This window comes from Xenopus laevis, chromosome 2S (genome assembly GCF_017654675.1).
Source record: "Xenopus laevis strain J_2021 chromosome 2S, Xenopus_laevis_v10.1, whole genome shotgun sequence".
In the NCBI taxonomy this organism is placed as follows: domain Eukaryota; kingdom Metazoa; phylum Chordata; class Amphibia; order Anura; family Pipidae; genus Xenopus; species Xenopus laevis.
This window is the reverse complement of record NC_054374.1, coordinates 63548139-63565329: the sequence shown is the minus strand read 5'-3', so window position 1 is coordinate 63565329 and position 17191 is coordinate 63548139. Positions and strand designations below refer to the sequence as shown.

At 38.0% G+C, this 17191-nt stretch overlaps 1 protein-coding gene across 2 annotated transcripts in view; it reads right to left on the bottom strand.

Annotated features, from left to right (window-relative positions):
• Positions 1-17191, bottom strand: part of rassf5.S (Ras association domain family member 5 S homeolog) — a 46151-nt gene that overhangs the window by 14334 nt on the left and 14626 nt on the right. Inside the window, exon 2 of one of the 2 annotated variants that reach the window (XM_041583884.1) lies at positions 16868-16971. In XM_041583884.1, the coding sequence (XP_041439818.1) occupies positions 16868-16971 (104 nt within the window). Of the gene's footprint in view, positions 1-1454; positions 1917-16867; positions 16972-17191 lie in introns of those variants that run through there. The other variant, XM_018249387.2, reaches the window with a different exon arrangement.

The following is a 17191-nucleotide window of genomic DNA, read 5'->3' as shown; positions in this document are numbered from 1 at the left end:
TGTGGTGTGAACAGATAGGATCTGAAAGCATGTTAGAGTTCTGAAAAACTCTGCAAAAACTTTTGTACAGTCACTCCTGAATTTGCATTCTCATTCGATGCAAAGCAAAAAATCATACATATTTCACAATTTAAAGAAGGCAAAAGGTATGTTAAGCACAAGTCATATGGCTAATGTTCAAAATGGGGGTATACTGCTGCTTTAAGGGATTACTTTAAGCTAAAGAGAGTTAGTGTATGGGAAGACAATTAACACAATGTGGACACAGAACAGCCTCATACCTTCTTAGCTTTCCTCCAAGTGAAACATAATAGGCTCCATGCTCCTGTCTCCGTGCAGTGTATATTTACATAATGTCTTGCCCTTGTATACAGGACATTTTATTTGTATCTATACAGTACTATAAAGGAAAAAATATCTATATACATTGATAACGCTTACAAAGAAACCCACAAAGAATACCATTTCCACTTATCAGGTTATTTTCTTAGGTTTAAGGCAAACAAGTCAATGTTATCTGAATATACAATGAGAAATGATTCTGAAAATTCACTACTAGTATGTTATAATGCTGCAAATCAGGCATTTTTAATTCTGCCCAAATCTGTTTTAAATGCCTTTTAAAAGGTAATTACACAAGCTCACACTCAGAAGCTCATTACTACCTTTAAATGTTACAAGTAGGCCAGAATGGATTACCATAATTTTGAATTTTCATTTCTTAAAAAGATGCATTTAAAAGGGCATTAACAAACAAGGCTCCAGAGAGTTATACAGATGAGCAGTTAAGTAAGTGAGATGTGTCTCTCGATCAAATCCCTGAATGAAAGCCTATCCACTTTGGTAGGGGGAGAGACTATGTAGCAAGGATAGATAGCAAGGATAGAGATAGCGTATAGCATAGGCAAGCTGTGCACCTGCGCAGTGCTGCTGGAGTGTACACGAGTAGAACACTCTGACAGCAAGGTCTGGTTTTGACTTTACAGAGCATAAAGGTAGCCATACAAGCACCAATATTATCATACCAAACGTTCGTTGTGTGTATGGTGGCAAACGAGCCGACCAATATCGGCAAAAGACTTGTATATCGGTCGGCTCGTCGATCGGCCCAGGCTGAAAATTTTGATTGGGCTCCTTTAAAGGCACCTGAACATTGGCCACTGGAAAGTGCTGAATCGTCTAATACAAATGTACTTGAAAACACAAAATAACATGGTGCATTTGAGATGCATTCAATCAAAATTTCACTCATCAAGTGAACAATAGTTTCCCTTCTCTTAAAGCAGAACCTCTGTATTTGTTCCACATAGATACCCTTGTATAGAAAACTATTTTTAGAAACGAATCTGCAAATAAAAAGCTTTGTTACTGGTAATGATAGTCATTTCTAATAAGCCCCTGAATTCTTTGAACACCAAGAGCATAGTTACTCTCTATATATTATTCTGTTTTACCTTTGCAGTCTTTCTGGAAAGGTTTTCTCTTGCTGTGAAGAAATAATCTTCAATGTCTTCCTCCAGGCTGCAGTACCCACTGCTCATACTTCCGCTGACCGTCATGGACGCCCTCACCAGAGTAACCTGTGCGTAGTCAGTGAAGTGACAGATCCTTAAAGATTCAGCAAGCCATATCTAACCCTTGAATGTCATTCTGTATTCTTCTGCTTAGGTGCACTCTGCGGCAGTCTGCTCCCTTAATTGTGGCAGGAAGAATTTAAGGCAGGAGGGTACACATTACACAGAACAGTACTTTAGCCGTGATACTCTTGTATCCATCCCTGAGTTACACCATGCAATAGTGGGGCTGTCAGTCAGTCTCTATGTGACTTAAACTCTCTCAGCATCTGCGGTTTGCTCTCAGCCCTCGCAGCAGCAGCAGCAGCAGCAGCAGCTCTTCACAGCCTCCCTCTATCGCTCTTCTCCCCTCCCTCTTCCTTTCCTGCTACATGCACTTTGTATTTCTGTTAAACCACTTCCCTTGGCTTGATTTTTTTTTTTAATGCAGCGATTTGCTGGGTGCTGCAATAAGAGTGTGGATGGATGATTACATTTTGGGTGTTTCCAAAAAGGTAATTTTCTCTAAAATCAACAAACACAATCGCCCATGAAAGAATACAGCTGCTACTACTAATTTTATAGACAGGAAAGACATTTCATTAAATTGAATATGTTTAATATATATTTATATAAATATTACATTTATATTAATTTATTGTTTTATCACTGGACAACAAGTTGTGGCTCATACAACTTTGTGAACAATATGGTGGTACCTCCTTTTTATATATTGGTCGTGTTTTACCTTGTAATATAAAATGTATATCTTTATATATGGCTGTACCCGGCAGATAAATCCCTGTGTATTTGGATAATGTATTATACTTGGAAATGTGCAAAACACAAAAAAAACTTGTTTTGATACAAAAATGTGCATTCAAAAGATCTGGTATGTGTCTCTTCATTTTCTAAACACCCATAAAGACTGTGTAATAGCAGAGGTCCAGGCTGGTGACCTATAGCAATCCCCTATCAGGAAGCTTTTGCTGGTCTCATATATTAAAGGGTGGTTCACCTTTAAGTTAACTTTTAGTATGTTATAAAAGCAACTTTTCAATTGGTCTTAATTATATATTTTTTAAAGTTTTATAATTATTTGCCTTCTTCTTTCCAGCTTTCAAATGGGGGTCACTGACAAAAACAAATGCTCTGTTAGGCTACACATTTATAGTTATTTCTACTTTTTATTGCTCATCTTTCCATTCAGGCCCTCCCCATATTCTAGTTTCTGGTTTCAATCAATGCATTGTTGCTAGGGTAATTCAGAGCCTAGCAACCAGATTGCTGGTATTGCAAACTAGAGAGCTGGTTAATTGATAGATAAATAACTCAAAAACCACATTACCAAATACAAGGCGTCAGGCACACATATTTCGGTAATGCCCGCAGAGTGCATGTAATTGACGGATTTGACAGCATCTTTGGTATAAGATGCAAGACAAGGGCTGAAGAAACTCTTACAATTGATCAATGTATGGTTTGGCATCCTTGGAAGGCTTTACTAAAACTAAAGGTGAGCCATCGTAACAATAAATTATAATATGCACTTTAATTAAGCACTTAATAATTGTCACAGCATAAAAAGTAAAAAGACAGATGATAAGTGAGATAAGATAAGTGAGAAGGAAGATTCCACATTATGAACAGAAAAGTCAAGTGCACAGGAATATGAGGGTATAGCCTTGACTGCCTGTATGTAATGTTCCTGGGAATCAGAAGCCTGTGCCCTATTTCTAAAAAAGCTAAGAATAAACACTACTTTATTGTATGTATTCTATCAGCAGCTTGGACAGCTTTCTGACACGCCCCATACTGTGTATACAAATAGTAAAATAAACACTTTCCTGCCAACATTCACTCATTACAGGATCTGTACCTTTCATCACTTCCTATTGCAAAAGTCCAGCAGAAGTGCTTGTTCTACATATAGACCTACATCCGGGGTTGCAAAGTGTCAGGTAACAATCTGTTCCGCAGATGATTCAGCTTCTCTCTGTTTAGAGTGTCCCTAGTTTTAAGATGTTGTAGCAAAGCTGTTACCATGTAACAAGGGACCTATATAGATTTTTAAAATATACCATATTAATGTAGGCATGTATGCACAAAAATAAGATAATAATAAGAATCATCTCTTTTATTCTGTAGGCTATAACATGCCCCTATTGTAAAATATATACAGGATAATGTACCCCCTAATGTAATTGAAAAGGATGATTAGAAGTCAGTCAAGAGTTTTATGACCCTTTGCCCACAGAAGTTTCACTGCTAATGCTACTCCCAGGCGTATCACAACCATTACTCACAAGTATCTTCAATTTCATTGAATCCAATGCATTTCATGAAATTTATATTTATATTGAGTTCCTGGCCATTTACAGTTACAAAAACCTCATGACTTGAGCATTGGGATATGTAACATCGCCTACAAATGATAACATTATATATTTTATAGGTTATTTGTGAAATTCTAGTTAATTTAGAAATAATATATGTCCTAAGGTAAAGAAACCCAGAAACTTCCAGAAAATGAAACCGACAAAGGCTCTTGTTATCCTGAAATAAAAAATAATGGTAAAATCTAATTAAATACATGAATACAGATAGCACATTGCACATTTGACTATAGCCTTCTTCTGTTTGTTGCATTGCCAGGTTAGATATAATAACACTATTCAATAGGATAAGAGATTGTATTTTGCAAGTGCCTGGTAGAGCTCTTTGGGTTTCACAATATTAAAAATGTGGTATTTCAGATAAGACACTAAGCAGGATCTGGTCCTACGGTAATACTAGCCAAGTTCCTTTATTGTGCTGCTGATTTGCATGTTGGATGTCTTGGGTATGTGCATTTGGTGGGTCAGTTTCAGGGCCAGAATAAGCTGAGGAGACTTTGATGGATGGGGAAAATGCACAGAGACAATATTTGAAATAGGAATCATTAATAATGCATTGAGGATTCTGTCACAATGAAGACAAATTGCAGCTGCTTGTATTTACTGCTTGAAAAACCTTAAAATGGGTTGTATTAATGCCCTAGTTATTTTCTTCACCCCCTTCACACGTCACACACAGAATTTCATTCAGAGTTTTATATTCTGTACTTATAAGAACCATTACACTTATGGAAAGTACATGGTGAGATTGAGGCCCATTGCATTTGCATCTGAGAGGATTTTTAATTTGGCTCAGTTCTTTTGCAAATTTTATAACAGAACCATAACTGGACACAAGTACTTTTCAACTATTTCAAACTATATAGCTGTTCTATAGGATGGATTCGTGTTCAGATGTGTCTTGGTTTAGTTATCTCAAATTAAAGAGCAGTAGGAAAAACTCAATGGTAAACATCGGGACCCAAAATATATTGCTAAAGAACATACATTTTTTTTTAAACTATTGAATATTTTTATGCACCTAGAAACATTCCTATACTGGAATGCAGCAGAAATGTTTAAGCCTGAAAATATTTGAATTCATATTATAATAAATATTTATGTAGTACATAAACACAGGAATTGCCAGAAAAAGTCAGCAGCCCTGCTGAAAAATGTATTAATAATAAAATTGTATTAAGCAGGGATATCAAACTCACATCTTGCCAATGTTTTTATGCACAACATTCATCTCCTTCCAAGCTCAGCCATCCTCAGCTTAATAAAGAAAATCAATTATTTTGTTGTTTATGCCCTACCATATACCATATAGCGCATAGTACATGCCTGTCTGCAGTATTCTGTGGTGCTGCCAATAAGTGCTGCTCACTGATGCATCTTATATAGAGATAATGACAACATTTGGGGTAAAAAAAGAGGGCAGTTATACTTGGCTCATAGCAGGAAAATATTTATTTCCCCACACTCTCCACATTCTTTAAAACTCACTTCAATTGCATGTAATTTAGTTGCCAAAAAAGGGTGAATGGGCACCATGCGCAATAAAAAAAAAAAAAAAAAAAAAGAAAGAAACAAGGCCCAAATGGTACTTGATTATCAACATTGTTTTTTTTTTGATACGTTTTTATTTTGCATTTCAATTTTTAACAACGTAGAGCTAGAACAGCCCCCTTAGAGAAAAGAAAAGGGAAATAAATGAACTGGAGAGAAGAAGCGAGCTGGGGGGAAACTGCCACGGTTAAGAACATTAGTTAGATACTGCTACTTCATCAGCTGCTAGGCATTCCTTTCTAATTCTAAAGCACTGTTAATATGATGCATTCACCTCTAACCATGGTCCCCAGATGGCTTCAAATGTATAAGGGCATCCATAGACCCGGTATACAAGTTTCAGTTTTGGTAAGGATTCATTAATATATTTTTTCCAAAAGTTCAACCCAGGCAGCCTGGATTTCCAGTATAGCAACATTGCCTTTTTAGCATAATAAAATAATTGCACATAACACAATTTAGCAGGGGGTCTCAGTGGTAGAGTTTCCACGGTGGCCAGGAGACAGAGGCTGGGTAACTATATATTCGGCCGTTTTGGAAAAGTTGAGCACCTCTTGCCAGCATTGAGACTTTTGGGTCACCGGGGATAAATCCGAGCCAATCTTTGCTGGATAAATTCTATAAATTCTATTAAGGAAGTCGATCTGTTTGTATCTGTAAACGGAGGTACTAAAGCTAGGGCATTGTTGTCAGATTTTATTCAATTGAAAAATGGGTACATTTTCAACTGGGCAGTAACCCATGGCAAAATTGTCCTCACTGCTCTACCTGCTGCTGGCCAAAAAAAGCTAATAACGGAATGGTTCAAAGTTTGATATTCCTAAACCACCTCTTTCTTTGAAAGTGTAAAGCATGCTTCTACTGAGTTTAATGGATTTCTTACGCCCCCCCCATCTTTGTGTACTAATCAGAATCATGATGTCATTATTGTTACAAGTTGAACACTCATTAAACAATAAAAGCATTTTAAGTAAAGCCTGTTTTGTTTGCGTGTTCTCAGATAATATAAACATAATATTGCAAATTTGGTAGTGTGGTCACATTTATAAATTCACCACTATTTCTGTCTACGTGTTTATGAGAGACCTCTTTTCTTTTCCAATCCAAATAAGTGTTAACAGAACAACAACATAAAATAAAACATTTAGGTCAAATAAGCCTGTTACTCGCCCTTGTTAAAGGGACATTAATGAGTCTTCCATTATCTATGTGTCCATGCGTCCTGGGAGGCAGCCAATAAATCCATTTTATTTAGGTCATTATTGCTAGAATAAGAGGGTTAGTACCTTGGAGACTTTCCAGGTCGTACCACGTGGTTTTGTAGAATGTAAAAACTGTCAGTTTTCTTATGTCAGGGAGACTTAAGATATAAGTGGTCCATATTTTAAAAAAAATTGCTAGTATGAGATATTTTGTTAAGGGATGCTTCCAGCCAGTCCATGTGGATCAGGAAATGTAATTTTTTTTTCACTAAATTCATGGAGGGTGGAGTGGTTGACAGCCATTCCTGTGGTATAGCTTTCCTAGTAGCTGCAGCTAATTGTTCCGCTAGGGCTTTATTAGCTCTGGTTGTTGCATCCTTAAGTTTACTAAATAGAGCCCATTTGATGTTAGGCTGGAATTTTTGTTTGGTCAGTGAATGCCAATACCCATATATCTCCAACCAAAATGTTTTGATTACTGGGCATAGCCACAGGCTATGAATTAGGGAGGCATCAGCTGCTGAACATCTCAAACACGATGGACTGGCCAACAATCCCATTTTGAACCTTAGGATAGGATTGGTGTATAATTTGCAAGGTCATGATCTGGTACTGACTGGATGGTATTAGGTGCATTTCCACGATGTCTGATGTTGAGGTTTCTGAAATTGTGTCAGTCCATTTTCCAAAAGAGGTGTCATTTTCCAATGGGTCAAGGTTTGTTCTTGTGAGTCTGTAGATATAAGATGTGGAGTGTGGAGTGTGGTGTGTTGGTTCCCTTCCATATATGGTTTAATGGTCTAGACATGTCTTGCTCTGTCATGTTACGTAAAACCTCCCTCACATAGTGGGTAGCTTGTAAGTAGTAGAAGTGTTGTCCGCAAAGGATCGGGTGTTTGGCAGATGCTTCTGCGTATGTCATGATATTTAGTGTGCTAGTGAGTATGTCTTTTATGCAGTAGATGTCATTGTTCCACAAGGTAGTGAATATATTTGATAATAGACCACTTGGGAAGTGTTTATTGCCAGTCCAAGGTATATATAAGGAAAGGGCTTGTGTGGTATTTCCTTTGTGTCGGGCGTGTTTCAGGCTTTCCCAAAAGGAGGGGATTGTTTTTTTTGGTTGAGTTCATTAGGCGGGAGGTGGAGTAATGAATTTAAGTATGTCGTTTGCATAAGTTCTTGTTCTAAGTCTAGGTTGCTGTATGTGTTAGTATTGTATATCCAGTCGCCAGCATGACGCAGCAGGGCAGCTTCATTATAGTCTTCTACACTTGGGAAGTTAATACCTTCATTCATTTTGAGCTGTTGTAGTTTTAGTAAGGCTATCCAAGGTCATTTCCCTTTCCAAATGGGAATATAAAGTCTCTAAAGGTTTTGTTGATTTATGTTTGCGATAGTATGGTAACATTTGGATCTTATAAAGTATTTTTGGAAAATATATAATTTTGTTTCAATTTAATTTAAAGCTGCTTCAGCTACCAAACCTAAGCAATGAGGCTTGGGGGTGGGGACGTGTGTAGAGCAAGTGGTTGTCTGCAAAACTGCAAAGCTCCCTGAATGCAGATTTTTTTTTTGGTGGTGTTTTACTTTAATTGTTCTACTTAAAACATGAACCTTTGTTGATATAAGATCAAGAGAAAACAACATTTGCTGTCACTCTAGCAGAGGCACATTTGGAAAGGAAAATTATTGCTGGAAGTGTTTGCTGAGGGAGGTCAATTTGTTTCAGTTTCCCCTCTAGGAATATCCATCCACCTTCGAAAAATGTTTTTTCTAGCATCAATGACAAAAACCTGACACTCTCCCTCCAATAAACTTTACAGTCGACAGGTGTCTAGGTGTAGACATTCTCAGCCCACATTTGAATCTCTCACCAGAACATCTTCATGCTCATTCCTAAGAAACAAACATTCCTTTCTCTGTCCCTCTACTGATAAAAAACTGGTCCAGGACATCATATTTTCCAGAATAGACTGCCATATAATACAGGTATGTGAAATAACGGGGCCCCGTACAACAACATTTTCCACCCACCCTGGCGCCCAAGCCCCACCCACTCCACATAACAGTTAAAAGACCACACAGACATCAGCTCTAAAAAAGTAACCCCCCACACACAAGTTATAAAAAGCTATTGATGGTCAGGGCCCCCTTATAAGTTTTAAAAAAAACATTGGCCCCAGGGCCCCCCATAAAAGTTTTTTTTAAAAAAACATTGGCGTCATGGGCCCCCCTTACAAGTTATAAAAATTGGGGCCCCAGAAAAATATTTTTTTAAAAAACATTGGCGCCAGGGCCCCCCTTGCAAGTTAAAAAAATTTGGGCCCCCAAATTTTTTTTTAAAAAAACATTGGCGCAAGGGCCCCCCTTATAAGTTTAAAAATAAATTGGGGCCCCAAAAAATATTTTTAAAAAGAAACATTAGTGGCAGGGGCCTATAGAATATTAAAATAATACATTGGTGGCCAGGGGATTGAAAAAAAAAACACAAATTGGTGTTCAGTAGAATTGAACGCGTGGCTTCAGGACTTCAACTTCACCTCCTTTCGTGTCTTTTCGCCGCTTCAGGACTTCAATTCCGGCTGTTTTCGCGACTACCGGTCTTTTCGCCGCTTCGGGAATCGGATATTTTCGTGACTTCGGGTCTTTTCGGGACTTCGGCTTCGGGTCTTTTCGCCACTTTGGGAGTTCGGGTCTTTGGCTTTTGGCACTTCCACATTTTTGGCTGTTCAGCTGGCCGCAGATCTTTGGCGCTGGCAAGGGGGGCCCGGCTCTTTCTAAACTGCAGCACTGCCGGGCCCCCCTTCATGCCCGGGCCCGGGACACTTGTCCCCCCTGTCCCCCCCTGATGGCGGCCCTGGGTATGTGACCAGTTATCCAGAATGCTCAGGACCTGGGGTTTTCCAGATAACTGATCTTTCCGTAATATGGATCTTCATACCTTAAGCCTACTAGAAAATCATGTAAACATCAAATAAACCCAATAGGCTGTTTTTGCTTCCAATAAGGATAAATTATATCTTAGTTTGCATCAAATACAAGGTACTGTTTTATTAATACAAAAAAAAAATAATTGCTAAAAATTTGGATTATTTGTATAAAGTGGGAGTCTATGGGAGATTGCCTTTTTGTAATTCAAAGCTTTCTGGATAACGGGTTTCCAGATCTCATACCTTTACCAGCTGTTCTCCCTAAATCTCTATTATTGTCTGTTTCCGCACAGAATGACATCCTCACTGCTGCTGCCTGCATCATCTCACCCAGCCACTTCACTACTAAAGAATCTCACCTGACTTCCTATCCTGTGGTGCATTAAGTATAAAATTCTACTAATACAATTGATAAAATGCTATAAGTTCATATAAATGTAAACTGTCTGTCTGAAAACGAGAGGCCTGTCTTGAGATTGGGAATGACATTCACTCGCTCATTAGTCTCTTATTTAAACTACTGCCAAGTTGCTAGGGTAAGCTAAGCAGATCAATAACTGCAGAAATTTCTGCTGAACAAAAATTTGTTAGGCACCCCCAGTGGTAATACTTTTTCTTCTCCTTTAAATAATTAAAAAAAAAAACACAAAAAATAAAATTAAAGATTAATTGCACATTGTCTCAGAATATCACTTTATCACACATAAATGTTAATTCAAATGTAAATAAATATACCCATAGACGTTGTTAGAAACATATTACTATTCTCACCATTACCTACTGTATGTAACAGACTTCAACCTTTTCGCTTATTGTAACCATACCTGTATTACTGTACATAAAAGTGGCAGCATCCACATGTAACTAGTAATACGTTTGCACGTGACTACAGCTGGGAATGTCTTTAGCTACTCTGTACAACATAGAGCACTCAAGTGGAACTACATTATTTTTAATTAAGACAAATGTGGCATAAAGTGGCATTTGTTCTGCAAAGGTCTGTATATACAAATGTTGCCTATGCACAGGATTACAAGGAGACAAACAGGACCTGCTGCATCACATTAAATTGCTGATAAATGATTTCTGCTAGAGCTTAGTTAATGACTGTATCTTCAGTCCATTATAACTCAGACTGCTAATTACCAAAATGAATTAGCAGTAACGCCTATGTCATCAGCCTAAATGAAGATGGGAACATTGTGAAATGAGGAAGGGATATGCTGCCAGCAGGCAGAAATCAAATGATCTGGTATTAAACATAAGGGCTTATTTACAAACACACAAAATTGTGCACATTGAAACTCAAGTCACATAGGTGCTTGTGTTTGGACATTCTATTTGTACCCAGTGCGACACTGCTGGTTCTGCCTGCTTTGATGACAAACTACAGGGAGACCTGTTGCGCCTACACTTGCAATTTACTTGCAACCAAAGGGAATCTGGTTTCCTTTTATGACCCAACTATTATTAAAGGGGTGGTTCACCTTTAAGTTAACTTTTAGTATGTTATAGAATGGCCAATTCTAAGCAATTTTTCAATTGGTCTTCTTAGTTTATTTTTTATAGTTTGTTTAATTATTTGCCTTTTTCTTCTGACTCTTTCCAGCTTTCAAATGGGGGTCACAGACCCCATCTAAAAACCAAATGCTTTGTACGGCTACACATGTATTTAAGGTTGCCACCTGGCCGGTAAAAATTATGGTTGATCCCAATGTTATTAATAGGGAAAAAAGAAAAATACATAGGAAGGCCGGTATTTTTTTCCAAAAAAGGTGGCAAACCCTACATGTATTGTTACTTTTTATTATTCATCTTTCTAGGCAAGTCCTTTCCTATTCATATTCCAGACTCGTATTTAATGAATGCATGGTTGCTATGTTCACTTGGACCCTAGCAATCAGATTGCTGAAATTGCAAACTGGAATGCTGCTGAATAAAAAGCTAAATAACTCAAAAACCAAGAATAATAGAATATGAAAACTTATTGTAAATTGTCTCAGAATATCACTATCTACATCATACTAAAGTTAACTCAAATGTGAACAGCCGCTTTAATAGGTCAAAGCTCTGGATGTAAGACAATATGGCCTTTGTATATGTATAAAGTTATCCGATTTTTATATAGGTAGTGATTTCCAATTTTGCTTTAACTGTATATGCATAGATTAATAAGGAGCTGTTATAGCTAATGAAGACAGTTGTGTATCACAGCCTTTTGTTCAGAACATATTGAGCCACCGAGGTAATTAAAGATCTTTTGAAACTAGGGTTGAACAGTATTCCTGGTATATATAACATAATTGGGTGCATTAAAAGCACTGTATTATTTCTGGCAGCCTATACTCACTATACGCAATATAGTGATTATAAACCTGTAACTGAAAAGCTTTTGTTTTTTTAAAATTGGTTGACTTGAAATGAATGTAGTAATAACATATTGAAGAAGGGGTGTGATTGTGATTGTTTTTGCTTCTGTGGGAAGCAGTTTTTGTGAGATCTCTAGCAATTCCCTTATTTACTTATATTAGCCTACCATAGGTTTGCCCCCACAATCCCTTTTTATATTTTTTCCCGTTCTACCAGTTTTTTTCTAACCGCTTCCCAGTAAGCAACAAAATCATGATGTTACGTAATAATAAAGTTTGCAGGTCCAGTCATCTGTGATAACCGTCCAGCAGGAAGCATTTGTTAATCACCCATTAAAATCACTTGTTTTATTGATAAGTTGATAAAAAACATGTTATTGGTTGCTGTGGGTTACTGCATCTGGGCAAACATAATGCCTCACAACATATGGGATTAGCCTACACACTTCTGAGACTTTTTCAAATACTGCGCTCCAGCGAGTGAACCCATTTTCAATTGAGCTTAAAGGCAAATTATACCCCCTTAAGCAACAGATAATTTGATATAAACTAAGTGGCAAATTAAAGAATCTTACCAAACTAGAACTAAATATTGCCCTGTTACATCTCTTGCCTTGAACCACCATTTTGTGGTGGTGTGAGTGCTGCCTCAGAGATCACCTGACCAGAAATACTGCAGCTCTAACTGTAACAGGAAGAAGTGTGGAAGCAAAAGGCAGAACTCTGTCTGTTAATTGGCTCATGTGACCTTACATGTATGGTTTGTGTGCACCGTGAATCCTAGGATCCCAGGGGGCAGCCCTTATTTTTTAAAATGGCAGTTTTCTATTTATGATTACCCAATGGCACATACTACCAGAAAAGTATATTATTATGAAAATGGTTTATTTACATGAAGCAGGGTTTTACACATGAGCTGTTTTATGCAATATCTTTTTATAGAGACCTACATTGTTCGGCAGGTATAGTTTTGCTCTAAAGAAAAAAAATATAACCCTGTTTTTTCAGTTGGGCTTATGTAAAAAATGTACATAAGCATTATTGGAACTGTAATAAACATTTATTTTTTATATTTTACATGGACATACTAGTTTCCACAGATTGAATAAAAACCATGACCATTTTTCCGTGTGCTCTGTTGGACCTGGTCCCTAAGCCCCTTAGGCTCACAGTGTAATGCAATCTCTTTCTTATCTTGCTTCAATGTGAATTTGGCATTTTTGCTTTCCATAGTGGGTGCTCACCCTCATATTTTGACAGTTTATTCTGACAAACAAGAACCATTCACTTCAATCTTATTTTCCGTTCTGCCAAGGTAGGGTCACCAGCTGTATACTGCTTTCATTTGTGGTCAAGAATAGTCCTGCTTTGACCTATATCTGCTAATAAGCAGTTGTTTGTTCTACTTATACTGCTGAATACAACTGAACATGGGGTGATGCTATCAGGGGACTTGGCCCCCTGGCATTGTAGGAAGACAGGTGCATTTCACGGAATATAAAACCTGGTAGATTTAGGTCTTTTGGGAATGGTGTAGGGTATGCAACGCATTAAGATGTATTAGCAACGTTATTCATTTTCACTGTAATACAAATAATTTGATAAAACAGTGTTCTACATCTGTTTCCCATGCAGCGTTACCATCTTTGTAGAAACATGCACCAGCTGCTGCCCACGGTTAGCCTCCCACACATCAGGGATCCGATTCACATTTGTTTTAATAAGGCAAGATCCATGGCAACGGCAGAACTGTATTAGCTAAAACCTACTTACAAAGAGTCTGAATCTCTTTTTCTCTTTCTGAAGACAGGGGGAAAAATAAGAGCTGGAAGAAGAGTGCAATGTAATATTTATAAAAATAAATGTATTAGGACAAACATCAACATTATTAATAAAGCACATTTATGACACAAATATTATGATGCAGCAGCACAGTTTTGTTTAGTTCAAAGTGTACAGATATTGAAAGAGCAGACTCTCACAAACCATGTCACAAACCAGACATTGCTATCATTAGTCACATATATTATCCCATGGTAACCTGTGAACTAGCAGTCTGTCCCTGGTATTTACAATTCATTAAAGCTGAAGTTCCCAAACTGGGGATGCCCTAGAGTGTTCAAATCAGCGTACACAGAAGCCCAGTCTTAGCCCAGTCTTAATGAATATCGGTTGATATATAGGGTAAACACTTTTTTTCAGGCCTAGTACTCCGATTACTCTACCAGGGTGGCTATTACATTACATGTATTCATGTATTTCATAAATGTAGCTTCTCAGAAGCTGAAGGAGTTTAATAAAATATTTAAGTCCAAAAGCCTCTTGATTAGAGCAGTATGGTACTCCCTATAGAAAGATTCACAAGATCAGTACTAGATCATCTGTAACCCTGTAACCTAAAGATGAATTATAGCTTGCAGTGGCAGGGACACTGTGTGAATTTCCTTAATCCCTCTTAATTAAAAAAAAATTTAAATATTAACATGTTATTGTGGGTAGAAAAACTTATGAAACCTAAAGATTGTTTTACTGACTTGAGTATGAGGTGCCTCTTATTATCCTGGAGAACTATCTGCAGTAACTCTGGAAACTAAAGCTCAGTATAGATATTCTACTGATCATCTAATATCAGGGGTAAGAAATCAGGGCTGTAAGCTTTTTCTTCTGATTGTTTGGTCATATGTTTGAGCTCAGTTTGCCAGATCACCCCCTATCATGTTCAAGGCCCAGATGTTATTAAAATTATGATGTCATACAAAGAGGTCCATGAAGCACTGCATTAATTTGGAAGACCACATCTGGCCTGTGAGCCAGTATGAACTTTAGCTATGCATGTTTAGGGTTTAAAAAACTGGAAATTTGAGCCACTGCATCTGCCCTACACTGGAATCTTTTTAGTGACTGAAAAAACCAATAACTTTGAGGACAATTATTAGCCTTTAACATGGTGGCCATGAGGCACTGTAAGAGTTGATAATATTAATAATAATATTCACCCCTCTTACTGGGGTTATGGTTCTTTTGAGAAAGCAGACAAAGAATACACACTAATATGTGTATAGTAAAGTGAATATATACTGAATAATAAGCAATAGTTACAATTAATTGATCAACTAAAACAATATTTACATTTACAGATTAATGCACATTATACAAAATAGTTACCAATGACCATACATTGAAAGAAACCTGAACGTCAGCTTCCTACTTTCAGTAGGCCCATCATGGCTCCCCCCTGCAATTTTCACATGCTGTCTCTGTCACTGCTGTCCAGTGTTCACTTTTAGACAGGTTTTCCCCACCTTCCCCACAGCTAACATCCTAACTGGGGATGTCCACAAATTGCCCATTGTCCACATCTTGTTGAGTAAGTTTCTTACATACAGAAATTAGTTTTATGGTTCCTGTAGCAAACATACTGTAATGGAAATGGAGGAACTTACCCCACGGGACATCCAAGATGGCGACCTCCTGCTCCACCATGCGGTTCTTCCTGGTCGCAGTGGGACTGCGTCAGAAACGTGTCGCCCCAGGATTGGTCGCCGGCGACGGAATGGACGCCGGCGTCAGAATGTGCCTCGGCGTCAGGACTCCAACGTGAGGACGCCGGCGTCGGCATCATGACGTCAGCGCGTCAAGTTTTGGCGCCAAACTATGGACTATTTAAATCTATTTGCCCATCCTGTCATTGCCCAATTATAGGTCTATCTTGTATAGTTCCTGGGTGCGATTTCTTGCTATTTGGATTCTCCGTGTATTGACTTATTGCCTGTTTAACGATTCTGATTCTTTGCTGCCTGTACCGACCAATTTGCCTGCTTTTGACCATTCTTCTGATAAACCCTCTTGTACTGCGAACTTGGTGTTGTTTTGTCTCCTCCTTGGTCCACACTACAACAGAGCCTTCGGGCCCTGACACATACAGCCCAATTACCATTCAAAGGAAAGCCTTTGATATCAAGAGTTGGCATTTAGGATACAAGCTTCCTTAAGCTTGTCATAGACACAAAGATCCGATCGTTCAATCCTCGAACGATCGGACTTCACCATCTCCCGACCTGCCACTAACCATTGTACCGCCATTGTACTTTAACTGCACGCCGTATGCAAATTTCCGATCGCTAGTGTAACTTTGAACCGCTGATCGTAACATCGCTAGTGCAACTTCGCAAATGATCGGTAACTTGTGCACAACTTCGGATCTTGGTGGATTTGCGCAGCCCTGGCAAATCAACGCCTGGCGAAGTGCGGCGAAGTCAACGATGGGCAACTTTCGAAGGTAAGTAAATTTGCCCATATGAATGAAGTCTTCCAGACACCACAGTGCAGGTGGATTTTCCCAAAATCGCAAATGTTTGGGCCTGAAATAACCTTGTACCAATAATTTCAGGTGAATTTTCATTATAGTCAGTGATAGACGGCATGCCGGTTTCACAAAACACAATAGGGTTAATTTATGCAAGAGCACTAAGGGGAGAAAATGTAATTTAGATACCCCAGTTGAAAAACATTTTACATTATGCAGTTATGGGAAATAATGATATAGTCAAAGTGCAACTGATAGGAAAAGTTATTCTTTTAGTTAGATGGCGAGATTTTAAATCACCAAGAGATCTTCTGAATCTTCTTGTTACAGCTAGAATACCTAAAGCGGAATGTGGATTGATTATGGTCATTTTATAATATTTAACTTGTGTTATAATTGCCATTGGCCGATTTTAATATTTATTCTTGTCATGGGATTGTGTGTTACCCTACAAAACAAACAAAATGTGTCAGGCCTATGCTTTGACCTGAATGATGCTTTTAAATTGCCTAAATTAAAAGTGAAGTTCTTTGTGTCTTCTGAACAGAAAGATTTACCTGTTTTGGGTGTGGCCTTGGTTTTTGTTCATGGGTTGTGCTCTCTGGAAATTGCTCCGTTAAATCACTTCTGTCCAATGCCGATTGATGTGAGAATGTATAATCTGCACACACAGAGAGAAAACACATTTTAACCACTGCACCAATTACTGTAACATGGTCAGAAGTCCTGATAAAAATGTATCGGAAAATACATCTGGCCATACATGTATCTATAATATCATACAAAAAGAACTGGAGATATGTTTCTTTTACCATCTCTTCTCCAGTTTAAAAAAAAACTTTACTTCTCGCAATTCTCTGAAAACCACTCCGACCAAATCA